Source organism: Indicator indicator, chromosome 16 (genome assembly GCF_027791375.1).
Source record: "Indicator indicator isolate 239-I01 chromosome 16, UM_Iind_1.1, whole genome shotgun sequence".
NCBI lineage: Eukaryota > Metazoa > Chordata > Aves > Piciformes > Indicatoridae > Indicator > Indicator indicator.
The window spans coordinates 13,362,541-13,389,676 of record NC_072025.1 but is presented as its reverse complement, the minus strand read 5'-3'; the positions used below and the strand labels follow the sequence as shown (position 1 = coordinate 13,389,676).

Genomic DNA, 27,136 nt, shown 5'->3' with positions numbered 1-27,136 from the left:
GGGGGGGGGGGGAGGGGGAGTTGGGAGGAGACGCTGTTGGATTTGGGAAGGGGGGATATCCACTTCATATCCTAAGAGCATTCAGTAGCTTAGTTCTCCAGTTTCTACAATGCAGATTTGCAAGACCAAACTGAGCACAGCCTGAGGCTGCCCATGTGTCACCTGGAAGAGCAGTTTGGGGTGGGAGAGGAGGTGCTAACAGTATTGTCCCTGAGCATGGTATTCTTCAGCAGTGTCTAAGAGCACAGGTAACCTCATGACCACCTCCCATTTACAAACTGGTCTGTTAGGGTGGTCACCTAGTTACTCCAAGCATGGTGATGTTGGTGGGAGTAGGCTCACCTTTCCTGCAGACCTTATCCTGGGTATGGTGTCTCTCCAGAGCTGTCACTCATCTGCTGTTAGTGGACAGTGCTGGCTCGGACCTGCCACCGTCCTGCAGCACCATGCCACCTGGGGTGATGTAACCTTCTTCACTCCTTTCATACTCATAGCTATGAAAAGTTGTGATAAAGGACATCTGATGGTGCTTCTGTTGACCACGACCTTTGCTTCTTATCATTGCTAACCTGGGACTTGAACTGTGAGTGTGTGGAGGTTAAAGACTACTAGCTCTTTTGTGGCAGATACCTGGAAGCAGTGTTTATTATCCAAGTCTTACACAGAGACTTTTGGGAAGGTTTGTATCACAGCACCACTCCTACCTCATGGCTTCTGTAGTTGAGACAAGTTAGAACCAAAGCAGGTCACTAAAGGTATCAGGTTAAGTGTTTCTGTCTTATGTGGTCAAGGCTGCTTCTGCAATCTTGCTGCTTAGTGTCTGTGAAGATATTCTGCTCTGCATGATCTGGGAGAAGAAAAAAGTCCAGAAGACTTGCGAAGACCAATGTTTTGGGAAGACTGTAAGGGGAAGTGGCAGCTAAATGTGGCTTTATCATTTCAGATAACTGCAGGGTGGCTGTTCTCTGTTTGCTTGGGTTTGTTTTTTGCAGAATGGCCAGCTGCTCAGTTCGTTTGTATGTCTGGATGCCCTCTGAGCTCCCGTGGTGTGTGTCAGCAGGATGCGTCGTTCTATCTTGCCAGCAAAACTTGTACCAAGCACCAAAGCTGCTGCCCCCTGCCCTAGATACAATAGTGCAGCTGGGCAGCAGGCTTTCCCCGAGAACCCAGTGAATATTGCTAATGGCAAAATGCTCCATACTCAAGGGACCAAAGGCAGAGGTTCAGCAGGTGTAAGCTTGAAGTTAGGCCTGTGTGGTCTAGGCTTGGCACTGGTTTTAGCAGGAAGAATTTTTGTCCATGCGACCCACTCGCCTGAGGATGCAAAAGCTTCTCTCTGAAGAGCTGCCTCTGTGTGGTGAAATGGGAGGGGTGAACCAGAGCAGTGGTCAAGCACAGCATCAGGCCAGGTAGTTTATGCTCTGGCCTCGTGACTCTTAGGAACATGACACGGGTCCTGAGGCTGTATACGCGGAGGAGAAGACATGCCTGCATGCTCCTGTCTTGTCTGCTGCACAGGGATATTGCAGAAGATTGCACAGGGCTGCTCCAAGAGTCTAGGGAGGGGAGGTCAGCACTTCTGTGACCCTTCTGTTCTTCCTCACTCTTAATGTGACCCTCTCAGTCAAACCCTGCTGTCCCCTGTCCCTTTTGCAGCCTCTGGTTGTTCCGTGCTGGGCCATTTGCTCTCTTCCATGTGCTGAGGTGGCTGGCTGTGTTTGGAGCTGGACTTGAGCATTCTGTGGGCAGTCTGGATTTCTTGTCTCCGCTGGGGAAGGGCGAGTGTGGGCCTGACCTTCTTATCTCACCACACCTGAACTGCATTGGTCTTGGACCATGTCCTACAATGTGTTCGCTTGGCAGACTTCCGCTTACAAAGATGAAACCTGGCTGCTGGGGGACTGGCCTGTGCTGCAGCTGCATTTGGCAGAGGCTGGGCCAGGTGGGAGGCTGGCCTGCTGCACCGTGCCCGCGGGTACGTAGAGCTGAGCTTACCCCTGACCTGCTGCTGCGGGAGGGATTGGGCTTCAGCGCGTGGTGTGGGGCTTCCCCACCCAGCAGCCCAAGTGCTGGCAGCTCCATCCCCACACCTCCAGAGTTTCTCTTTCTCCAGCTGCCCCTGCCCCTCTCCTCTCACTCTCTGTGGCCCCCTTTCCTCCAGATGTGCTTGAGCACCACCAGGTTGCCCAGTTGCTGCGCCGTTTTTCCTCTGACTGTGCCACGAGCCGGAACGTCTGCCTGGATGCCACTCTAGCCCATCACCTCCAGCACTGCTCCTACCACCTGCGCCTCTTCAGGAGCTGGCTGATCTCAGGGCAGGAGGACTTGGAGTTTCTTTACGGTACTGCACGCTGCAGCTGCCTCCGTCCTGTGCTCTTGTAGCTGAGCAGGGACCTCTGCTTGAGAATGCAAAGTATGCTTTGCTTCTAAACAAGGAAAGCATTGCCCTCACCGCATCCCTGACATCTCTGGGCTGCTGCTGCAGCAAGCTGTGTGGGCTGTTGCACCTGGCAGCTTTGGAGCCTTAGGAGTGGCCTTTCCACATGGAGCTGGTGCTGTTCTGTGACTCTAACTGCTCCTTCCATCTCTGGCAATTGGTCCTTGCCTCCTTCCTTGGGCCAGTGTAGGCCCTTGAGCTCCCTTCAGGTTAGATACTGAGCTCTCACTGGTGCCATGCCCTGCTGACATGATAGCCCTGTGTAGGTCTCAGTGGGGTGCCTTGGGGTGTCCAATTGTTAGTGAAGGAACCAAAGTGAAGGATAAAAGTGTGGAAAGAGAGGAGGCTAAGGATGTGCTGCAGCTGGTCACACACAGAGTGAACATGCTGTGGAAATCCTGGGGAAGTGAGCATTTGTGGGATTGTGGTGTTCCTAGAGAGACCACATTAGGGTAGGAAATGAGCTTCTGTGTGGCTGCACTGCATGGCATCTGTTCTGCCTGTGAGGACCTTTGCAGTGTGCCCTGTCTCTGGTGGGGAGAGGTAGGCAATTTCAGCACTGGATCTAGATGTTATAAATCAAAGCTTGCTGCTGTTTCTCTGGTGTTTCTCAGCCTCTGGCACAGACAGGAAGTCTGATGCATTGCGGTCTCAGTGCTTCTAGGACAAGTGGAAAGGTTCCTCTTTGAGAGAGGGTCAGCTAGGCAGGACTGGCTGTTAATGTCTGCCTTGCACCATAAAACCTGCTTGGTGCATGTGGCTTGCTGAGCTGTGTGCTGTGATGCATGGACCTCATCTTTCACTCAGACCCTTAGGTGGAAGAGGAAGGGACAGCGTAGCTTTCAGTGTAGTGAAGCAACAGGATCAAGTGTTTCCAGAGCCTGGAAAATGAGAGTTTTTCTTACACAGTCTGCTTTTTCTTGATATGGCCCTTTCTGTCAAGCAGGCAATTGGGAGATGGCAGTTTCTTTTCATGTATAATTAGGGCAATCCTTGGTCTCCTAGCAACAGATACTAAAGGGGAGCAAAATTGCTTCAAGGGAAGAGATGCTGGAACACAGCAGACTGCTTCAGAGCCAGAGCTGAGCTTCCCCTGCTGCAGATCTCAGCCATCTCCTGTAGGTGCTGGCAAGGAGACGAGATGAGCTCAGTGCCTTGGGCAGTGGCATGCCAAACATGGCAGCATGGTGCCAGGCCTCCCACTGCAGCAGGAGGCACAGACCCCAGCGTGGCCTTCCTGCTACAGGTCAGACCCCTGCACTCAGCACATCCCTTCTTGCTGTTCCCTCAGTCTGCCAACAAGCCCACAGCTCTTGAGCAGGTTTGGGATTCCTGCTGGCATTCTTCTCAGAGCAGAATTTTCTCTGATCTGTGCCTGAGGGATCAGCTTCCCCTCTTTGTGAAAACCACACACTCTTCCTTGGCTTTCAACAGTGCTTCTATCCACACCAAGAAAACATGGTTTAAAAGATAGAATCAGGGAGCTGAAAATATGCAGCTGGCATCTATAGTTGGAAAGCTCAGAGGTGGAGGCCTGAAGCAATGTGCCTGGGAATCTGTGCTTATCTGTGTGGTTGTAGCTGGGAAATGAAGAGTGTGAAGCAAGTTCCTGTTGGTAATGAGCTAAAGTGGTACTGAAGCCAAAGGTCAGCTGTGAAGAACCAGGGTGTAGCCCTGTGGTAATGAGCAGGCAGTAAAAGAGCAGGCAGCATTCAGTGTAAATAAACATAAATGACAAGAGGACAGAGTCCCCAGATCACATCTAAAATGGAGAGCTCTGATCTGACCAGCACCACATGAAATTATGTGGAAAAAGTAGAAATTTGCAGTTTGTGGTAGTGGCCTGGAGAGGGGTGGTGGGGATCTGCAGTTTTAATGTCTGTTCCAGCACAGGAGATAGGAGGTTTCTCGTGGAGTGAGTAGAGGCAGCTTCAGATATATGTGATGCTTGTCCACACAGAGTGCAACTCTTCACCACAGTACCCAGGGGTGCTGGGAGCTTAACTGAGTTCAAGCGGGGACAGGAGTGTGTGGAGGAGACAAAGGGGACACTGGAGAACATATAAGAGGTACATCAGGTTCAGAGCATTTCTGAGCTGCAGGTCACTGGGGTTTGGGGCAACAGAAACTACCTGCTGTCCCCATTCATAGCCACTTCTGGCAGTGTGAGCAGGGAGGTGCTGAGCTAGGGTGGACCTTCAGGCTGACTGTACAGGCTTAAATTTAGAAAGGCTGGTTAGCAAAAGTCCTGCTTCATGTACATATGGTGCATGCATGCATTCTTCCTGTTTTACTGAACTGAAGTTCTGGAGACACAACCATGATGTACTCCTTGCTTGGGGGAAGGTGATAGCTGACTTTAGGATTCATTTTTAGCTGCTGTGGTTGGCATAGCCCTGCCACGTGCCTCTCCCCACAGGGCAGGCCTGGCTCAGGAGGAAGCAGCTTGCCCTCATGTAGCCAGGAAGAAATGGAAAATGGAAGTTGTTCCTCTGTGGGCTGTTGTGTGGCTTTGGTGCAAAGTGAACAGAATTCATTGGTTGGACAAGATGACCTTCAAGGGTCCCTTCCAACCCCATGCACTCTGTGATTCTGTAATTCTATCTAATTTCTTGTGCTGTTGTCCACATCACAGCCTCCTGCCCTGCAGGTGCCAGGGAAGGTTTGGGAAGCAGCAGCAGTAGCTGCTGAGTGGCCAGTACTGGGTGTCTGTCAGGCTGTAGAGGCTCTCATGGTTTGTAGTCAGTTTTGTTGCCCCTTACCAAAGATGCTGATTCTTTGCTCAGTGTGTGTGCAGCAGTGGTTGGAGCCTTCATGGGGGGCTGGCTGCTGCCCTGGCATATATCAGGGTTATGGTCAGGAGAGGTACCTTCCCCTTTGACTCTGCTGTGGTGGCATCAAGCTGCCATTTTTGGCCTCCTCCCAGTAGCTAAGGAGGTCAAGGGAGGTGAAGCAGGCTGCCATACACAAACAAGAGGGACTACATGAACGTAATTCTGCTTCACCTTGGGAGGAAACCTCCCAAGCACTCAGATCGGTTCCTCCAGTGTATCTTGTAAAGGCATTGCTCTGCCCTATGTCATATTCTATTCTATTCTATTCTATTCTATTCTATTCTATTCTATTCTATTCTATTCTATTCTATTCTATTCTATTCTATTCTATTCTATTCTATTCTATTCTATTCTATTCTATTCTATTCTATTCTATATTCAAACTTCTTCCCTTGTTCTTTGGAGACCCCAGTATCTGAGCCAACTTTGGCTCCTCTTGCACCAAATTCCAGAAATGACATCAGCCTCACACTGTGCTGCTCTGCAACCACCTCCATGTTAAGTCTTGCCCTCACCCTTTTCCTTCTGCTCTGTCTTAAGAATGCTTCTGAGAAAATAATGAAGAGATGAACTCTTCTTTGTTCAGCATTTCCACTTCTCAACAAGAACCTCTCAGCAAGGGACAGAAGAGCATGGTATTTTTCCTGTGTCTTACATTCCTTCCTCCTAGCCAAAGATTTGTTATCTTTCATATCTTGAGCTGATGCTTGTAGGACCTTTGTGGCATAGGTAACCTCTCTGGACTGCCTGGAGGGTTCTTCACCTCCAGTAGCTGTTACGGCAATGAATGTCTCTGCAGCACTGCAAACTGGTGATCTGGTCTGCAACCTCCTCATGTTGCATGTGGAGTCACTCTAAATACTCTGCTGTCTTATGCTCCTTGCCTCTTGCAGAACTGGGTTAGGTGATCAGATTGGAGCCGAGACAGTCCTGGAGGTGAGTGGAACAATGACTACACTTAGTAGATAATCCAGGTGCTCTCAATCTCCTTGGGTGCTGCTAAGCTGCAAGGATCAGTTTTAGCCTGCCAGTGTGCTGGGCTGCGTCCTGACACAGTAGTGCATCAAGAGCTGTTGTGCTTTCTGCGTTTCAAAGTAATTTTCCTTCTCTGTAGGAACAAACCCAATTCCTCCCCAGGGTCTTTTTGAGCTCCTCTGCAGGAGCTAGGGAGTCACAGAATGGGAAGCCTGATCTTAAGAAGTTTGGAAGTCTTTAAACAGAAGAGGCACAGAACAGGAGGAGGCCTCGTTCTCGTATGCCCAGAGACTCATTTGTTTTTTTCCTTGCTTCTCTGACAGTTTCAGGTTGGCTTGGTGCCACAAAGCATTGCCAAGAAGCTTGGATGAAGAGGAAGATGCTGTGCTGCAATACTGTGCTGGCTTGTGCACAAAGAGTTCATTATGAATGGTTGTGATGCAGCTGAGCTCTGAGCCAGTGTCTGTTCAATGTTGGGACACCTATTTCTGCTACTCTGGGTTTGCTGGCAGTGAAGTGCTGCTGGGAGGACAGACAACTGCCACGGTTGCCCAGCTGCTCCCTGGGAAGCAGCCTCCCAGGCCTACACTGGAGGCTCTGCTGCTGCCCACACGTGTCACAGGGTGCAGGGCCTTAGGGTTGTGTCCCAGGCCAGGGGTGACTGTTGGTGAGAGTCCTTTTAGGGAAATGCTGCTGAATTCGCTCCAAATCTGTGTGGCTTCTCTAAAGTGTGGGCACTGTGCCAAGGTCTCCATCACAACCATATATTTGAGCAAAGGGTCACAGGCTTTGCAGCAAACACGGCTGCTGCTAGAGATGTTTCCTCCTCTTCCCCATCCTGTGTGTGCCTGGGCGCTTGCTTTCAGGCCTGGTACTGCATGTGGTGGCCTGCTGGTCAATTTCTTGGCCTAGAAGAGGTGACCCCAGGGCTGAGTGTGCCTGTTGTTTGATTCCCAGACTGCCCAGCTCCTCCAGCCATGAGTGGTCCTTCATGGATTCAGGTTGCTGCTTGATCTACTCATTTTCTGATTGGGTTTCTTTCCAGGTTTTGAAGGCTGCTCCATGGTTCCCACCATTTATCCCCTGGAGACCCTGCACAACTCCCTGTCTTTGCGACAGGTCAACGAGTTCCTGACGGCTGTGTGCAAGAGCTGCAGTGACTCACACGTCCAGTCTACTGCAGGTACTGGTGGGGTGGCCTTTATTCTGGGTGGTAGGCCAGGACAGAGTGGAGGCCAGGAGAACTTCTGCTATTTTACCTTCTTGGAACAGCTCAGCCTGATGGGACTGGCAAGAGCACAGCCTCTGAAACCTGTCCCAGGGTGTTCTAGCCCATGAGGGAGCTGTGGGATCCAGCTCAGAGCCATCCTAGGCCACTTAAGTCAGAGACAAATAACTGGCCAGGTCTGCTTGCAGTGGATTGCACAGTGAGGTGGACACCAACTCTAGATGGGCAGATCTTAGCCTCAGGGTCCCAGGAGCTGACAGACAGACAGGACTCTGAATCTGTGCTGTCACCGATCTCTTCCTGAAGTGCCTGCTCATGGCTGCTGTGGCATTCATCTCTGTTTGTCTGAATACTACTGATCTGTGATTCTTCTGCCTTTTTTTCCTTGAAGCTTTGTTTGATTCAATGATTGGCAGCCAGATACCAGGAGACCCCTTTATGTCCCAGCGAATCCTGTCATCATCCTCTCTGCCACTGCGCCAGCGTTCAGATAAGCCCCCGTGGTGTGAGTGTGCTACCTTCTTGATTGGGGTGAATGATGGTGGAGGAAAGGAACTAAAGGGTGACAAATGCTGGAAGCCTGGTATTGGTGCCCAGGGCTTCTATGCTCTGCCCTCAAAGAAACAGAAAGGAAGAATAGGTAAAAGGGAAAGCAGACATGTGTCCTGTGAAAAGGTTCCAAAGAAAGATGCAAACTGGGACTCTGTAGTATTGTACATCATGAGGACATCTACTGTAGTTGGGTGGATGCAGTCTCTCCAGACATTCTCTGCTTTGGGCACTAAGACATAGAGGGCACTTCATTTTCACCTCAAATTATGTGGTTCTCTGTGACACAAGGTCACCTCAGGGCTGGCGTGGGGAATGCCTTCTTTTCCCAACCAGCCACACACATGCTTCACCCAGGCCTCTGTGCAGGACAGAGGTTCATTTAGTTCTTCACCTACAGGCTTTTCTGCAGCTCCCAAGCCTCACTTATCACAGTCTCTGCAGAGCTGGTGACTGTTGTTAGTCCCTTTGCAGACCTGATGGGAACTCAAACGGGAAAACGTTAGCCAAGGGTTGCCAAGTCAAGGCTGCCACTGAGAGAGCATTCCTGCTCTTTTCCTGGCTGTACACTCCTTGTGCCAGTGGGGTGTGTGTGTGTAGGCAGCAAGGTCAGGGCACCCATCTGACTGAGAACAGTTGTTCAGTCCTCCTCCCTTTATTGGATTAGATGGCATTGAGATCTGTTCTCTGGTTTTGCTTATTGTACAACATCAGGCAAGAATAAGCACTGGCAGAGAAGCAACATTTCTTCCTACAGTGGTGACTCTAGCTCAGCATTCAAGGACTGTATGGGTCAGGAACCAAGAGGAGCAAGGCTGAAGCTGAGAGTGTTCCACAGAAGTGAGAGAGTAAAGGAAACTGCTTTTCAGCTCAAGGCCCAGCATCACATGGCACATTTGCTCCATGAGAACAGAATCCACTCTTTGCTGTATGGCAAGATCAGTTGTGGTGTTTGTGCTTGGGTTTTCATCAATTGAGCTGCTAGAAGCACACCTAAGAGCAGCTGCAAGCCCTTGCCAGGTCGCATGGCATGTAGATGACCCTCACCCCTTGGCTGTAGAACTGTCAGACTGTGACAACTTGTCCCAGGCTGTGGGCTGGGGAAATACCAGCTAAACATTTAAGAGTCTTCTTCCTCTTTGCAGACAGCAGTGGCCCATCCAGTACTGTCTCCAGTGCAGGCCCATCCTCCCCAACCTCTGTGGACAACTGTGCTCGCTTCAGCTTCACTGAGAAACTCTCCATCAGTCCCCCGAAAAGTGAGGAACTGACTGGCCAGTCCCCTGAGGAAGATGAGAGACAGGCTCCAGGTGTGGAAGTGGGCATGTCTGAGCTGCTGATGGTGGCAGAGCCAAGTGCCCCAGACACCCTCACCTGGAATACAGACCCAGACCCAGGCAGGGTCCTGGAGCTGGCAGAGGAGGACTCAAACCCAAAGGAGAAGAGCATGGTGCAGCTGGATGAAAAAGAATCAGCTATGGAAATGTTAGAGGCAAGTAACACATGGAACCCAAAGTGTGGTGCGGAGTCTGATGCAAGGCTGGCTGGGGAGACCCTGCAACCAGGTGAGGGGTATGTGTTGGGAATGCCTGGCCTGGATCAGTCAGGGCTGTCCAAAGAGATGCCCTGTGAAGAGGAGCTGCTGGGAGAGGCACTGGACCCAGAGCATAAGATCAAGGAGCTTCTGGGGGACAGTGCTGTGTCAGGCCAGCTTCTGTCTGATCACCCATGCCAGGTGCGGCCACTCTCTCCTGAGAAGAGCAAGGAGGAGCTACAGCTGCTATGCCAGGAGGATCAGCAGAACTAGTGGCTCACTGAACAGCACACTGCAAGCGCTTCTAGCCTGGAGGCAGCCCAGCTTCTTGCACAGTACCTCCTGCAGCTGGCTGTCACAGCACGACACAAGCCATGTCCCGAGACCACAGGACTCTGGGGCATGGAAGAGCCTGCTCTGCTCCTCCCCAAGCCAGCTCTCTGCTGTTCAGCAAGAGATGATGCCCCATCTGCCTGATTAAATGAACACCACGTGCAGACTTGGGACTGGCATGGCACCTCCATGGAGCAGGTACATGGGGCTGCACTTTTGTCCCAAGGGGCCTGTGCTCACTGGCAGTTACGAGGATTGGTGCAGACAAGGCTTTTGAGGTGGTAAGTCCAAAGGGGACAGATGCTCCCTTGAGATTTTTTGGCTCACAGCCTTCAGAGAAAGGCATTCTGGGCCCAAAGTAATCAGATCCATCACAACCACCAACCTCCTCTCTGTTCCTTCCTTCTCCCTCTCTCAATTCCCACCACTGGCCACCAAAACCAGGTCCAGGGAGTCCATGGCAGGAAGACTAGAAGCAGAAAGCATTCTGAGTGTGGCAAGGAAAGAAGTGAGGGGATCGGATTCAAGACTGCCACTGACAAGAAAACATCTCTTTGGCATGGACTTGGATTTTTTCCTGCTGGGCTGGGGCAGGTAGCTGGGAGCCTGGAGATCCAGCCTGAGAGAGGTGGGCAGGGAGGACACACACGGGTTTTTGTTCTAGTCCCCAAGGGTCAGGCAGGGTACAGCTCTGAAGTCTTGGTGACAGAAATTAAAAGAAACTGCTATTTGAACAAATCAGGATTATTAGAAACCAATAAGGAGAAATCTTTATTATATATAAAATGAGAAGTATTTAAAACATATTTATGTAACTGACTTGTGAGCACAAGCCTGAGGGCACGACCGGCGCGGGTGTCCCTGCCGCACCCCACGTGCAGGCCAGGGCCGCGCCCCCCACGCCTCTCTTTGTGGACAAGTCTGCGTGTCTGTCTTAGCTAGGATCTGTGTTGTTGTGAAGCTGTGCCCAAAGATCTCCATGCTGTGTTGTGATGATGTGTTCACAGTAAACCTATGCTGTGGCTCTGCTGTCTCTGTCTCTGATGCTGACTGGCTCAACAGTGTGTGTCTGCCAGAGCTTGCAGGTGCCTGGCACACAGCAAGCTCTGCTCCTTCTCTACCCTCCTGGAAGAGAAACTGGCTGAAATCACAGCTGAAGTGAATGCTCAGGCATGGGGCTTAGCTCAAGAGGACCAGGTATCTCTTTTATTCTTTACAGAACTGGTCGTACTGGGGAAGAGATCCTGGGTTCCCAGGTCCCAGGGTGGTTTGCAGTAGAACAAAGTTGCCGGGACAGGCTGTTGGGCTCCTTCTGCTGGAGCCATACCTTTTTGTCCCAGGTACTGTGTCCTCTTCCTTGTGCCTGACACTCCCTTGCTGCCAGTTTTGGTGTTTAAGAAAGATGATGCTTGATTGCACTTGACGTGCAGCACTATGCTGGGAGGGGACCTGGACCCTGTGCCAGCCTGCTCTGGTGACATTGTGTGCCAGGGTCTGCCTTGTGGTATAGGAGAGGTTCTGGCTTTCGTGGACAACTGTGTGTTAGAGACCTGAAGGAACAGAAGCTTTGGCAGGTGCTTGTCGGGCTGAGGCTGCAGCCCCAGTCTGCACCTCAGGATAGAGCAGTACCAGAGCCCACTCATTCCCCTTGGTGATGCCCAGGCCCTGGTTACCCTGATCATGCCCACACCCTCCCAGGGCCAGCAGTGGTGGCACCCAGCAGGGTAGCTCAAGCACCTGGCTGAGCAGTGCTGTGGGCTGCCATCCCTCAGAATGAGGGACATTCCCAGCCTGAGGAATGCCACAGTGCTGGCCAGAGCTGCCATCTCCAAGAAGTGCAGGGGCAGGTAGAGGGCCACAGTGGAGAGCAGGTCCCAGGAGCTGCAGTGCTGGCAGGATAGACTGGGCTCTGTTTCTGAGCCACTTGGCCCTTGGCTTCTGAGCAGGGCACAGGATGTCCTCTGAAGGGGGGTGGCTAGAGCTGTAAATCACCCCACCGGAGCCCCGTGTGGGCACCATGCCCCTACCCCTGGCAGCTGCCAGGGAAGGTGCAGTGCTGGTGCAGGACTGGCAGCAGTGTCCTGCCTGCTGCAGTGACTCGTTGGAAGAAAGCCAGGAACCACTGGAAGTTCTCGTTCGCAATTAATGTGGCTTTATTATTGATGTGTTGGGCTCCTCTCCGGACAGCTGTTAGTTACAGAGTGTTTCACATGGAAATGGGCAAAAGGGACAAAACTCAAGGAACTAAATTCAAAGAGAAACATGATGCTGAAGAAAAGAATCAGGGCTCTGTTCTTAAACATTTAGCATAGAAGAAGCTAGGAGCACAAGTTGCCATTTCAATACAGTTAAGACGTTCACTTCTTTAATTATAGGTTTAAAAGAGTAGTTTGTACCTATTACATACAGGAAGGTTACGCGTTGTTGCCCACATGCAGAAACAAGCAAAAGCAGAGTTTAACTGTTTATAGTGTTGTGTTACCTCTGGCTCTGGATGGGTTCTGCTGGCTCCTGCAGCCTGAGCAGGGTCAGAATCTTTACAAATCGGCATTTTTTTTACAAGTCTTTTTTTCCCTGTGGGTTTTGAAGGGGATGGGGAGGGGAGGGAGAAGGGGAGGGAGGCTGAAAGGAGAAAGACAAAGAAGAAGGGAGAGAAGCTGAAGGCAGAACAGACTGCCACAAAAGACTTTTAAAAAGTGTGGAGCCTCGAGGACAGGGAAGCGAACTGGTGTAGGATAAAGCTGCCCAAGCAGCGCAGCTGCGGCACGCAGGAGCACGGCACGTGGAGGGCAGGTGCCAGCGACTACGCTCCTGCCCAGAGGATGCAGGCACCTTGCAAAGCCTCACTATGAACTGCTGCTTAGTCAGAATTGCTTCAAGTTTAAAACTGAGAAAACATTCATGTGTGGGTCTATCTAAGGTTAGTGCATTAGCTTTTAACACCTAGCCACGCTCACAGGGATCCAGTCCGTGAGGGTCGCATTTGTTCCCTTGCTGGCACCCTGTGACTGCTCTGCCTGACAGCCAGTCCCTGGCTGGGGGGCCAGGATCTCCCCCAGCTCTGAAGCCACCCCCTAGCAGTTCTAGGGAGCAGAGCAAATGTGTCACTGCCTGAAATTGCTGCTCTCACTAACACTCGTGAGTGCTGTCCCAGCGGGCTGCAGAAGGTGATATTTGTCCTACTGGCAGACACACCCTGCGTCCCTGGGCAAAATGGATGCAGGGCAGGGATTTGCTAAATCCCTGAGTAAGCTTCCATGCTCCTAACAAGGGCTGGATGCTCCCAGGGGAGGGGCTGCCAGCCTTCGGCTTTGTCCTGCAGCTGCTGGGTTCAGACAGCCTCTCAGGCTGCAAGCAGAGACTGCTTTTCTTGCCAGCAAGCTCTCTATGGTCTTCTTACGTCGTCATCTAAATTGCAGCATTGAAATATTTGTACTGAGAAACCTCTGGACTGACACTAAGAGCACATGGTGTCATGGTAACATGTATAAATTAAAATATTACATCCACACAAAATGCAGCTTAACGTAAGAAATAAATATATAAATTAAATGCAAAATAAACCATTTCCCTAGAAAATCCATTTTAGTCCTAGGAGCAGGTTTCTAAGCAGCATTTTATTGATGTCAGCTGCCAAATAAAAACAAGCACTGAGACTGCAGTGTCCCAGGCAAGCTCGACACAGGCTCCCAGGACGCTTGTTATGGAGTCAGACCTCAGCTCTGGCCAAGCCCAGTGGGTGACACAGCAGATGGAAATGCCTCCGAGTTGTACGTCACACTTTGCAGCACTGCTTTCCAACTCATCTCCTTCCCCAGAGCACATCCTGCTGCCACCCTGCGTGTCTTACAGACAGAGAAAAGCCAGCTTTGGGAGAAGATTCTCCCAAGATGCTCCTGGCAAAGGCTCTCAGGTGCTGCAGTCTCAGCACACCCCAGTGCTCGCCCTCCTGAGCTGGTCTTGCTGCAGGCGTTGGAGCCCTGCGGCTGGGCTGGGTGTGCACACCAAGGGGACTTGGCGGGGACTGCTGGGTGGCAAAGATGCACTCACAGCACACAACTGCACTCCTTGCCAGGATGGCCAGAGAGCAAGGACATGGCCCAGAGCAGGCTGCAAGGTGTGCACAGCACAGCTCTGACAGCACCTCATCTGTGCTGGCAACAAGAGTCTGCATGTCCCTGCCTTGGTCGTGGAGGAACTAAGAGCACTTGCACTTAGTAATCTGCTTTCCCCGAGTGTTTTTGGAAGGGGGTTCTCTTTCCTCACAGCACAAGTTCTGTTTTCCACACCCTGCACACTTAGGGGGTGACAAGAAAATTCATGAACACAGCTAAGAGGCTTGGACTGCCAGCACGCAGGCAGCAAGGAAACCACTGCTGGTTGTGGAGCTGTCATACGTCAGCTGCCCTGGCCAGACCTGTGCTCAGGGTGGCAGGTGGGTTCCTCAAGGGCCTCACCACACTCCTCAGGAGCCCCTTTGGTTTACAGAGACACGGAAGTTTCTCATACATCTTAGGCCAGCAGTGGCCAGGGTTGTTTCAGCCCTTCTGCTTTAGAGGGGGCTGTAGTTGTGCGTTTGGATGCTCTTTTTGTGTGACTGTTCAGGCAATAGCCCCTCTCTGCCTCCTGCTGTCACACTGATGATGTGCAGGAGTAAGTTGGTCACTGTGCAAAGCTCCCGTTAGCAGGTTAGGGATGTGCCCTTTGTAGCAAAGAACAACAGGCTGAACCTTCCCCTCCTGCTGACACCCCCAAACAAACGTGGCCTTCGTCCCAGTTCCTTCAGCAGAGCCAGCAGGTGCTGCAGGATGCCACAACTAAAGACATGGGACAGAAGCCTGCAGAGCTGGCAAACGGTGGCCCTACCTAGCTGGAGTACAGGTCTCCTTGCTCTGAATACCACCTGTATGTTCAGGGTGGAAGATGGAAGGATGACTCACTGTCACATTACAGTTGGAGGGTTTCACCTCCCCTCATCTCCTAGGTGCATTTTCTTTGCGAATTCATTTTCTTCCCTGCCCTTCTGCCCCCATGCACCGTCTACATGCAGCAGCAGCACATCAGCCCTCACCAGAAAGATGAGGTTCATGGTGCTGCAAGTTAAATGGCAAGGCAGCCAGGAAGAGAGTAGAACAAGCTCTCACAGCAGCAAGGCAGCCAAGATAGTATACAGAAACTGTACAGGCAGCAGAATAAAGCAGGGAAAGTAAAAGTGCCCCTGGCCTGCAACTGCTCTTGCGAGAAATCTTAGCTCAGTCCAGCATATTACAGAGCCCTGCACTTCTTTCTCATGGCATCCAGTGCTGAGCTAGATGGATACCCGATTGCCTGACAAATGGGAACCATGTAGAGGACTAAACCAGAGAAGAACTGGACTGTGATTAGATGGTGTCTCTGATGTTGCATTGGTGATTGGAGAGTCAATGGATGAACGCAAAGTGTGGGAGATTTAGAATTCGATCTTACAGGCTGGAAAAGATTCATCCTGCATCACTACAGTGCTGCTGCTTGCCAGTACCATGATGTTTAGCTCCTGCTGTTTCTCATGGGTCTGTTGGTACCATTCTCGTGTCACCTCCGTATCATGTGTTGGGATCAAAGTCACCTGGGAAAAGAAAGCAGCAGGGATGATTGTCTGAGAACAACTGCAGTGACAAACAATGCCCACAGGAGCCAAGGCTAAAATTTCCCATTAATTTTGGAACACTGTACCCTTGGTACTGCTTGTTCTACTTAATGTCTTTCAGATGTCAGGTTTTCTGAGGCAGAGCTGGGGCTTTATTTTATGCAGTACCAGCACAATGAGGCTCTGAGCTGGTTGCACACTGGCAGCACTGACACCACAGTGATGAAAATGGCTGCAGTGCAGGGAGGAGCAGCTTCAAGAACAGCCTTAAAAAGATCCCTCAGTGTGCAAAGGAACAATGCTGAGTGTCACTGTTAATGGCCTGACTTGATGTGCCTATTGACCCAACCCTGAGTGCTTGTTTTAACTTGAGGATATGCTTGTCCTGCAGCAGATGAGGAGGTGTGTATGATCCCTAAATGCTTTCTTCCCTCAGAATGATCTGGAACTGCTTCCACTCAATTCTCTGGAGCTCCTCCTCCTCTAAGACTGCAGAGCAGGAGAAGCCCAGTACCATTTGCTTCCTCTTAGAGTGCTCCCTCTGGAAAAGTTTGTGACGTACACCTCCCCAGCACTTGTGACATGGGAAGCATCACACACACTCCCTGGCATTTCCATGACTTACCTGCAGGTTGTCCCCCCACTGAGACTTCCCTTCCAGGAGTGCATCCAACACTGCACGGCTTGGTTCTCCATTGGCTGCATCATTCCCACTCACAACATAATATGATGCTCGAACCCTCTTGAAGAACTCCAGATCTGTGTTCTTCCCACTGCAGTGGTTGGGGATGTATGCCAAGTCCACATAGACAGGTGGGCCCATGGGCACAGGCAAACTGCTCTTGGGACTATTGGAAGCTTTGGAAAAAACAAAAGAGAGGCTATCAAAACCCTTCTGGAAAGGACAAACACTTAGTTTAACACTGAAGGGCTTGAAGTCTAGAAAGGTTTTTCCCTGCAGCTGCAGCAACAAAATGAAGACTTCTCCAGGCTCTGCTGCTCAGAGGTGAGCTGGCTGCATTCTGGGGCCAGTGCTGTCACAGCTCTTAGGAGGCAAAGGGGCTTCTGCTGTTCTTTTGGGAGGGATTGGAAGGCTTTGTACTCAGAAGCCTTCCCTGAGGAAAGGAATAGAAAAAAAAAATCTCCATTATTACCTTTTGCAGAGGTATCCCAATCAACATCTAGTCCTAATTTTACTTGTTTAATAACATACATTTGATAAAGAAATCCATTCTAATGGCCTTTGTCTGCTGTCCTAGGGTATTACAGTAGCCCTTCTGGGAGCTCCATCCTGGCTTTCTGCCATCCTTGCTGTTCCAAGGACTCTACTGCTCTTTCCTACGATTTGTACCTCTTTTCTTCATGTGCTGCTGCTTATACTTAGAAGATGAGAGATGATCAAACGAGCTGTTACACTCAGTAATCCATATGCACCTATACATCCCTCCTCAGGACTGTTCCTTCTCTCCTTCTTGCTCCCTGTGGAAATGCAAAAACCTCTGTGCTTTTTCCCTCCCATAAACTATCTCTGGGTAGGCTCTTCTGTGAGCAAAAAGCCATTAATTACCAGTGTGGACAGCTCACTGCACTGCCTAGATGCTGCTCTTACCCACTGACAGGCAGAGAGGCTGCCACCTCTTGTTCAAACACACCTCTTTCGTCCTGCATTTCTTTAACAGCACCCACCCCTAAGCACCTGCTGCCCCTCCTCGGATGTAGCCCCTGGGTGGAACAAAATCTTGGCCTGCAAACTTCTGAAGTAGGTCTCACAGGTCTATCTTCAGAGGTGGCTGCATTCAGATCTTTAGAGGTTGAGAGTTTTCCTCAAGGCTTTTGTCTTTTGCTCTCTTTAAGTGGTTTGTGTGACCACCTCTTACTGATTATAACTTTTTGACTGGGAAATCCAACTCTGTTCTGCTACGTTTAACCCTCTGCTTTACTCTGTCTTGGACCTAAAGAGAAGATTCATGCTTAAGCAAAAACATCTTACCAGGGCTTGCTTTGATGCCATTAACAAGGCTCTTGCCAGGGTTGCTGTGACTACTCCGGGATAACTCATCTTCTGTGTGAGGAGGCTGTGCCAGTGCACTGCGTGGTTTGGGCTTCTCCCCTCCATCTTTTTTGGCAGTGGCAGATTTTGGAGATTTGTCCAATGGCTGTTTCACAGGGGTGGGTGATCGCTTCCCTTTTGCGTCCAATTTCCGGGAAGGCGAGGAAGATTTGGGTTTGCTCAAAGGCTTCCTCACACCTTTGTTCTTGTCTTTTATGTCTTTCTTGGAAATTTTATCAGTTCTGCTCATGTTTTGCTCATTCACCAACATATCAGGGTCTACCATGCAGACATCAGGGTGAGGAAGATGGGGATGGGGATCTACCATTGGAATAGGCTGAGGATCATGGCTGGACCTAGAACTGGAATGATGAGCATTCCCAACAGCTTTGTCCACTGGGAGGAAATCAGCATCTTCATCCGAGTCCATGTTGGCATCTGCTGTGATGGATGGGCATTCTTCTGTCTCGGGTGGGACATCTGAGTCTGACTGGGAGGTTCCAGAATCACTCACTGATGTTGGAGGGGTTTCTTCCACTGTGGCACTTTGCATGGGGCTACTACCAGCGTGGGGTGGTCTTCCTTGCACTGAAGGATGACCATCCTCCTGTGAGAGGTCACTATCTTCAGAGAGCTCATGGGGGCTGGGGTTGATGAATGAAGGAGAGAGCTCTCCCTTCCTCTGCTTGTATTCACATGAGGGAAATTTCTGTCCACAATCAAAACTACCACCTAAATGTGGCTCCATCTCATGGGAAGCATCTCCATGGTCTTCTGTTTTCCCACCCCTCTGCACACCTGGGAAAAAGGGCTGGAAACTGTGATCAGGGGACATCAGAGAGGAAGGACGGCTCTGCCTCTCTGTGCCCTCTTTGCCTGTGCATGGAGAAAAACTGCTGTCAGAATCAGGACATGGTTTTTCATCTTTTGCCTCTGATGCATGGTATGTACTCTGGAAAGCTTGCAGGCTGGTGCTCACCTCTGTTGGACCATTGGCTGTGGTTTCATCTTCATGCTGATGATGAGGAAATGATGTCAACACATCAGGCAGAGATGTCAGTGTCATCAGCTGTTCTGCAAATGGTGCCTTCTGCTCTGGACTGCTCACACTGGGCTGCTGCTGCTTCTCTGTAGAGAGAAGTGTGGGCTGTGAACTTGGGGACTCCTTTCTGCATGGAGAAATGCTGTCGCCCATGCCCCTTGTGAACAGAGAACCATGTTCTTCAGCAAACACAAAGTCTTTGGTTTCAGCTGCATGTGTTTTCCCAGCATTATTTGGAATCTGTGGAGACACATCCCAAAGACTTCTGGTACCTTGTTCTGCTCCTGCACCTGTGTGTGTGGAAAACATCTGGGAGTAGAAACTTTCTGCTGTGGTCTGTATCACAGGAGTGGTAGCTTCAGATGAAGGTTCTTCTGACAGGCTGGAGTCATCTTTCAGCTGCTGCTGAGCCACAGACTCTTTTTCCACAGCTTTGGAGAATAACTTATCTTCTTCATAGGGACTAAGTGGTGCAAATTTAGTAAAAGATGAGCCAAGGCTGCTGATTTTCTCAGACACCTCCAAGTACTCATCCTTCTTCCCCTGGTCTGAGAACAAAGCACAAGGAGCCTTGAGAGGGAGAGAGACATCCCCCAGGCGGCTTGCTGAGGTTTGCTCATGTCTGAATGTGTCAGATGTTTCACTCTTTCCTAGCAGGGAGCACTCCAACCTAGAGGAGCTCTCCATCAGGCTGCCCTCTCCTGCTCCACCCTTTTTGCATGTCTCTGTCTGCTCTCCAGATTTCAAGTATGCGGTTTGCTCTTGGAACCCTGATTCCACCATGGCACCTGGATAATCTGTGACACAGAAATTCGAGTCCTTCATGGATTTTCCAGTGACCTCTCTCTTCTGTGAAGAACTTTGTCTTAAGTAGGACATTTCAGAAGCCTGCTCATCTCTGCCTGCATCAGGCAGGTCACTGTAACCTCCAACATACATCCCCATGGCAGTGGTTGATGCAGTTTTCTGACTTCCATATTCCTCTTTCCACCCTGGATCAGAGGGTGATGAGGCAGTAGAACTGGGGGATGTGGACTCCTGACGGGTGGCTTGCAAAGGGGGCTCTGGTACATTAAACTTGTCCACTGGGGAGATGTGTGCATAGGCTGTGCCTGCAGCTTCAGCAGGGCTCTGCAGCTTGGACTCCTTCTCAGACTTCTCCTTAGCACCTTTTTCTAGCTCCGAGTCACTTGTGCTCTCCTCTCCACGCCCCCCTTTCTCATAGTACCTGTCTTTGGGACTTGGGCTTTCTGATTTCAGGGACAGAGATACGTGCTCCTGGCCAGACAAAATGATGTTCTCATCTGGACATCTCTTTTCCTGATAAAATATGTCTGTCACAGCTGAGGGAGAAGCAAATGCTGTGCCTGCGGATGATGGGTGCAGCTCAGAGCCCAGTTCTGCTGACAAAGCAGAAGGCACCTTCTGCTTTTCCTGCCCTTCAGATATCCTACACTTATCCCTTTCAGACAAGGGCGAGTATTTTTCATGGATGTCTGTATAGTCAAAGGCTGAATCTGTTTTATCTTTAGGAGATGCTGGAGATGACAACTCCTTCTCACCAGAGGTATAAAGGCAGGACTCTTCTTCCTTTGCAGAGACATGAAAACCTTGACCTTTTGGAGAGATCAGTGATGTTGCTGACACCTTGTCAGTGTGGCCTGGGCTGTCTGTACCCTTGGGTGTGAAGGGAGAAGGTCCACCTCCAGACACAATCATCTTCTCATAGATGTCTGCATACTTGAAACTTCTTTCATCAGGGTAGGGAGTTGGTTCTCTTTCTTCTTGCTCTTGTCTTGTGGAACTGTCATCACCTCTGTATTCCTCATAGGAATAAGGCTCAGGGCTGCTCCTGGAATAGGCCTCTGGAGAAGAGGCCACTTGGCTGGCAGAACCCACAGCCTCAGCATGGCCCATAGCAGCACTGCTCTTTGGACAAGGGCCTTGTCCTAGAGGGGAGCGTTCATGCTGCCCTGGCACCACAGCACTTTCTCCCGGGGATGATGCTATGTGGTCATATTCTGCTGCTCTGGTAGATTGCAACAGAGTAGATGCTGCTGCCATCTGCTCTTTTCTTCCTGCAGAGCCATAAAGACTGTCACTGAGTTTGCAGTCATCCTCTTGTTTTCTGTCTGATTTGTATTTATAGTCCTGATACAAAGCTCTGGTGTCTGATTTCTTCTCTGTGTCCTTGGATGGGACTGTCTCCCACAAAGGAGGAGAGTACTGGTCTAACTTGTAAGGCCTTTCTGTTTCTGGTGTTGTGTCAATCTCCCTTTCCAGAGCAGCAGCCATTACAGACACTGGAGATGCTGTCAGTGCTTGGTCTAGAGACTTTGCATAGATATCTAGGGCAGCTTTCTCATCATCATCCAAATAGGAGTAATCTTGTTTAGGTGTCAGTGACAGCTCTTGCCTATCCTTGCTTCCAGTTAATGCTTTGGCCTGACTTTCCTCACCAGAGACATACTGACAAGATAGAAGAGAACTTTCCATTTGTGTTCTTTCTGAGAGAGTAATTTCCACTTCCTTTGTTTCTGATGTAGGTTTGGCACTCTTCTGTGTCTTCTCTTCATAGTCACATGATTTCATCTTTAAACATTCTGCCTCTGCTTGTAGCAGCACAGGTTTGCCTCCATCATGACTGAGACCGTCATCCTTCTCACTGGGTAACCTCCCTACTCTTCCAGTCTCTCTTCCTTCCTGAAGAGAGCCCCACATTTCACTTTCTTCTCTTCTCCAGGTATGACTGCCAGGCACTGCAGGAGACAGGATCTCCTCCTCTCCCATCTTAGGAAGGGATTTTGTTTCATATTCTGGTACCTCATCCAAGAACGTGCTCTCTCTCTCTTTATCATATCTCTGCCGCCTTCCCTGAGCAGGGATCTCCTCCACCTCTTCTGGAAACCACACTTTCTTCTCATAACTTAAATCTTTCATGTAGAAGTCATCCTTTTCTGGATATTTTTCTTCTTGACCATCCTTGAACCTGCAAGATTTTACATCTTCAGCAGAAACATATGAAGATATTTTATCCTCAGTTGGGCTAGAGTCTGTAAAGTGTAAGCCTTTCGCATCTGGAGATACTTCCTGAGAGTCCAAGCCTGCAGTTCTCTCCCTTAAAGAGCCCTTTTCTCCTGCAGAAAATAAACTGCTGTCATCTGGAGACGTTTCTTCAGTCGAAGTATCTCTGGGTGATGTGTCTTTAACCGAGCTGCTTTCTAGGCAAGGGAAAGATTTTGAGACTTCTTTCGTGAATTCTTTGGCAGAAATTTTCAGTGATTTCTCACATGTAGCTGGGCTCTTCTCTGTGAAATCCATGGACTTCACAGCTTCTGAAGGGAATTTGTCAGTAAAGCCAGACAAAGTTTTTTCTTTTGCAGGTATCTCTTCTGTGAAACTAAGAGATTTAATGTCTTCCGGAGAAATTCCTTTAACAAAAGGGTCTGAAGAGATTTCCTTGCTGGGACTCTCGGTGAGAGAAATGGATTTGGTTTCTTCTGGAGAAATGTCTTTAATGGAAACATGAGATGATTTTTCTTCTTCTGAGATGTCTTCTGTGAAACACGGTGATTTTCCTTCTTCAATAGTCACTCCCTTCAAAATATCTGAGGATTTTGCTTTGCTAATATTTTCTTCTGTAAAAGAAAGTGATTTGGAGTCATCTGGTGAAGATTTGTCACTTTCAGATTTGCTTTGGCTTGTGAACTGTGGAGCACCCACATTTCCTAGAGATGTTTCTGTGGTAGAGAATGGCTCAAAGGACAAGTGTTTGGAAAATCCCATGAAATTTTCTGTCATTGTTTCAGTTCCTTGCTCTTTTGCTGTCTCCAGAAACACGTCTGTGCTAGGATGGGGTGGCACAGGACGCTCCTCCTCCTCCTCCCCTATCACCACTGTGTCCTGTTTGTGGTAGGACAGCCAGGGCAACTCCTCCTTCTCCACTGGTTCTTCTTGCACCTGGTCCCCAGGAGACGCTGGAGTGTCACTACCCAAGTCTTGTTTGTGCTGTACAGGTCCAGGGACATCTTTTTCATGTCTGTATGGAGGTGCAGATACGTCGTCTTCTCTGAGAGGTTCACTCTTGGCTGCCTTCACCACAGCAGAAGTTTGGCCTTCTAATTTCTTGGCAGTAGCATCTGTTTGTTTTTCAAATAGATCTGAATCTACTGTTTCCAGTTTTTCCTCCACTGGAGACTGGTGGAAAGGTGTGTGTCCTGCACTAGTGGGGCCAGATGGGGTGGGAGAGGCCATTTTGACTGTGCTGTCGTCAGGACTCATGCATCGTTCTTCAGCCTCTGCTGAGTCAGCTTGGGAAAATGGCGTTTCCTCAGCAGATAACGACAGGCCAGACGTTTGGATCACTTCAGTGGGAACGCTGATTAACACGTTATCAGGACATCCTTGATGGGCAAGCACAGGAACATCATAATGCCCTCTGAGTTTTTTAGGCATTTCGATATTTGGAGTTCCATCTTCTTCTTCCTCTTCCTCTTCTGCCTCTTCATGAAGATCCTTTTTTTGAGCTTCCAGTTTTCTCTCTCCTTCTGCTAATGCATGGAAATCTTCAGGAGGTGGAGATTTAAAATATTTGTCTTCCTCCAAGGATGATGTGGGAGAAATTGTGCCAGCAGAGGGAACATAGTCAAGACCTTGGGTTGCTTCTGTCCGAGAGGAGGGAATGCTGTTCACTGTGTCTAGAAGTAAGGAGCTTTTCCCAGTCTCTTCTGTTTGTGGTGCTGTTATAGATGCAACAGATTGATCTTCTGCTACTGAAGTTGCAAAAGATGAAAGTTTATCACATTCTGTAATGGAGGTAGCAGAAGATATATGTTCCTCTTCAGCTAGAGGTGCTGCCACAATGTTTGTAGGATATGCTAGAATTTCAGACTCCTGACCAGCATAGCCCTTGGCTGAAAGGTCAGCAGCAGGCACAGCCTGTATTCCATGTACTGCTTCAAAAGAGCCTGGGCGGTCAGGAACAGAAATGTCATAGGCACTGACATCATACTTCAGGTGTGGGATCCTCTCTTCCTGTTCATCATGTATTTCTTCATCAGAAATGGTCTGCTCTGTTTCTGAGTAGCCTGGGATAGTTTCATCCTGGATATACGAAACGTGTTCTGCTGTTGCTCCTGGTGGGATGGGCAGACTGCTCAGGTATGACTCTTCCTTTGTTACATCCTTTCCAAGTAACTTGTTTTTCTCACCCATGCCACTAAGTTCTTTTTCCTTTTCTGTAGTAGTAGATACTTTGTTCTCCTGACTCAGCTCATAGAAGGCTCTATTCTTTTCCACCTTCTCCTCTGCCTTCACATGCTGTTCCTCCTTTTCTTCTAGTTCTGCCTTTTCTATCACATCTTCTCGCTTTTCCTTCTCAGCCCCTTCCTGTGTCTCTGTCCCCTCAATATGCTTCTCACAAGTCTTTGTTTTTGCTTCCCTCTGTTTTCTGTCCAAAGAGATTTTCTCCTCTTCCTCCTTTTCTTCCTCTCTGAAGACTGATGACTGAACACCCCTTTCTAAGTCATCTATCTGTGATGGTACCTGTTCTTTGTCTGGGAACAGCTGAACTTCCTTGTCCTGCTCAGTTTTTCCCTTGCAATACCTCATGTCATGATTTTCATCTATTGTTCTTCTTTCATCCTCTATTTTTGCAGCATGAGCTGCTCCCATATCAGCAGTAGTTACTCCCTGATCAGGAATGTTTGTTTTCAAAATCAGATCCTCTTCAAGGCAAATCTGAGCAATCACATCAGTAGAGTCTTTTATCTCTGTTTCAGGTACTCTCGTAATCTTATCACTAACCTCAACGTCAGATATTTCTTGAGTTTCCTGCAAGGCCTCTTTCTCCTCGTGCTTCAGTTCCTCAAAGTCCTTTGTAAGGTCTTCTGGTGAAGACAGGGCTAACCTCTGTTCAGCTATGGAAGTCTCTCCTGGCTCAGCTTGTACAGGTGCCTTCTCCATCGGTGATGGCTTCAGGTCAGCAGGCACATCCTTTTCAGGTTTGGCTTTGATCTTCTCAGATTTGAGTCTACCTGGAACTTTTGCCTTGTATAATGTTTTTCTTACTTCCGGGGTAAATGGTTTTAAGTCTGGTTTAGAAATTTTTTTGGGCTCTGGTTTGGTTTCTTTCTTCTTATCCTCTTTCTTTGAATCTTTTTTTTCTTCTTTCTTTCCATCATCTTTTTTAAACTCCTTTTTCTCCTTCTTAATCTCTTTCTTTTCTTTGTCTTTCTTTTCATCCAGTTTGGATACCTTCTCTTTGAGATGCTTTTTGCCAGCCTTGTCTTTTGCCAATTTTCTTTTCTCAGCTTTGAGAGCATCATTTGTTTCTGTCTTTATCTTTTCTTGTTTAATGGGTTTCTCAGGAATTTTCTCTGAGTGCTCTTTAACCTTTTTCTCAGTTTTTGCATCCTTTACGACTTCTGGTTTTACCTCCTTACTCCCCTCCTCAACTGCCTCTTCTTTCTTAGCTTGCTTTGTCACAGAAGGCTTGGGGGAAGATTTGAGACTCTCTTTACTGTCAGTTCTTTGTTTAATTTTGGTCTGCTTCAACACAGGTGGAGGTATTCCAGAAGTGATATCTTTCTGAGTGGCCACTGGGTACCTCAGAAAATCCAGGTGCTTGAGTTTCTCAAGACCTTCCAGTATCTTATTTTGAGGAGCATTTCCAGGAAACAAAACCCTTACGATTTTTTCTGTTGGGCTTGCAGGAAGCCACACCACTAGGGCTGTGATGGATGTGAGATAGGGAACAGAAATTTCACCTTCTTTCCCGTTCGCAAGAATGATGCCAGTCTTTGCTTTACTGTTACCAGCCCATTTCTGCATTAGAAACTGCATTTCTTTGCTGTCCTTGACAGGGTTCAGGATGTACATGTCCAGCTTGCCCACTCCCATTTTGTGGAAGAGTGTAATAGGCTCAATGGTACTGCTCACCACCCTGTAGAGAGGCTCTGATTTAATGCCTAGTCTGTTGAGGTACTGCAGTGTCAGACAAGCTTCTTCAATGCTTCTCTTTACTTTCATGGATGATTCAGGCATCTTCAGTTTTTCAGGAACGTTAAAAAAAACCACCCCTAGCTCAGGAGAAATTAAGTTCTTCATCCAGTCACTGTAGTTGGTAGAGCCCTGGGATTGTTCCTCCTCTTGCTCAGCAACTTTCCTCTGCAGCAGCCCATTGATGCCAGGGAGGTTGTCTGCACCAATGTGGGTGAGCAGGATTGAGTCAATTCTATCCAGGTGCCTCACCAGCTTCCAGAAGCAAGATTTCCTGTCAGAGCCACCATCCACAAGGATGTTAAACCCATTGACAGCAAAGAGAGCAGAGTCACCTCTGCCCCCAGGGAATATGTAGCAGCAGGGTTTAGAAAGCTTCAAAAAGCCCCCTGAGGTGGGTGGCTCCAGGAGATCGAATGGAGATGGCACATCGACTGTCTCAGAGACGTATTCTGCAAACTCAGACACCCCATCCATTTCTGGCAGAACTGGATCAGGATTCAGTTTCAGATTGAGAAATTCTTGAAATCGAGGATGCCCAAGGTTGCTCCAGTCTCCTTCTCCCAAGCACGACACGGTGAGGGAGGCCTTGATATCTGAATCAGTGTTGCTAAGAATCTGGGTGACCTGATGAGACAAGCACAGAAATAAAAGTCAAACAGAGTTCTGAAACCAATTCAGTACTTAAGAAAAAAAAAAAAGCCAGTTGTTGCAGAAATACTGAGGATTTCGTGAGCACTTTATTGACAGGAAACACTGAGGGTAAACTAAACAGTCCAAAAGTCCATTGCCAAAAGATGCATGGGGCATGTTCTGCTCTCTCCTGCAATGCTGAATGTTGATGAGCTGCTACACTTCCTGACTGATGCAAGTGCACAATGACAAGACCTCAGGAACCACCTCATCCTCTTTCCTTACTTCTTCCTGTTTAACTTGGGATATCAGTCCCTGGTTTGGGCTCAGAAGCAGCAGATTCTTTCTGATTGGTGAATTCTAACCCTAAGATAGCCTCTTCAGTGCTAAGCATTGTGGTCTGAACTCATCCTCACTCATGGGCTCATGAAGGATCATATACCACTACCTGCAGTTTTAGTGCCATTAGATTCCATTTGCCTGGGAGCTATTTTGAAAGCCACGACTCCATCTCTGATACACATAACAGGGCTGGGGACATGCTGCATGATTACTAAGCAGAACTAAGGTTGAGATAATTTATTTCCAAGGCTCCTTAGAGCTATGCTGAACATATCCCCAGCAAAGAAGCACTAAACCTTAACTTCCTAAGTATCTGGAATGAGCTCAGTGCATTTTATACTGTGTTCACTTGCTTAGACAGCCCTTAACTGACCAGTTAGTGTCCAAATAAACAGGTACCAGAAATAAATGAGAACAATCAGCCTAAAACAAATGAAGGTGGGCAGATTTGCTGATGTAATTACAGCAGCAGTGGTATCAATGGTCAAAATATTACCCAGCCACTCGTGCAGCAACTGTACCTTCAGTCAGGTGGAAACATTCTGAACATCTGG

At 49.0% G+C, this 27,136-nt stretch overlaps 2 protein-coding genes across 2 annotated transcripts in view; one reads left to right on the top strand and one right to left on the bottom strand.

The window, feature by feature from the left end:
* PPIP5K1 (diphosphoinositol pentakisphosphate kinase 1) overlaps positions 1–9,830 on the top strand; it is a 39,909-nt gene extending 30,079 nt beyond the window's left edge. The window contains exons 27-30 of the mRNA XM_054388057.1: positions 2,162–2,341; positions 7,292–7,429; positions 7,866–7,979; positions 9,169–9,830. Coding sequence (XP_054244032.1) covers positions 2,162–2,341; positions 7,292–7,429; positions 7,866–7,979; positions 9,169–9,830 — 1,094 coding nt within the window. The remainder of the gene's footprint in view (positions 1–2,161; positions 2,342–7,291; positions 7,430–7,865; positions 7,980–9,168) is intronic.
* A 5,509-nt stretch (positions 9,831–15,339) lies between these two features.
* The window catches only part of MAP1A (microtubule associated protein 1A), a 52,277-nt gene continuing 40,480 nt past the window's right edge, over positions 15,340–27,136 (bottom strand). Inside the window, exons 5-7 of the mRNA XM_054388056.1 lie at positions 17,507–26,234; positions 16,142–16,374; positions 15,340–15,495 (exon numbers count right to left, since the gene is read on the bottom strand). Coding sequence (XP_054244031.1) covers positions 15,340–15,495; positions 16,142–16,374; positions 17,507–26,234 — 9,117 coding nt within the window. The remainder of the gene's footprint in view (positions 15,496–16,141; positions 16,375–17,506; positions 26,235–27,136) is intronic.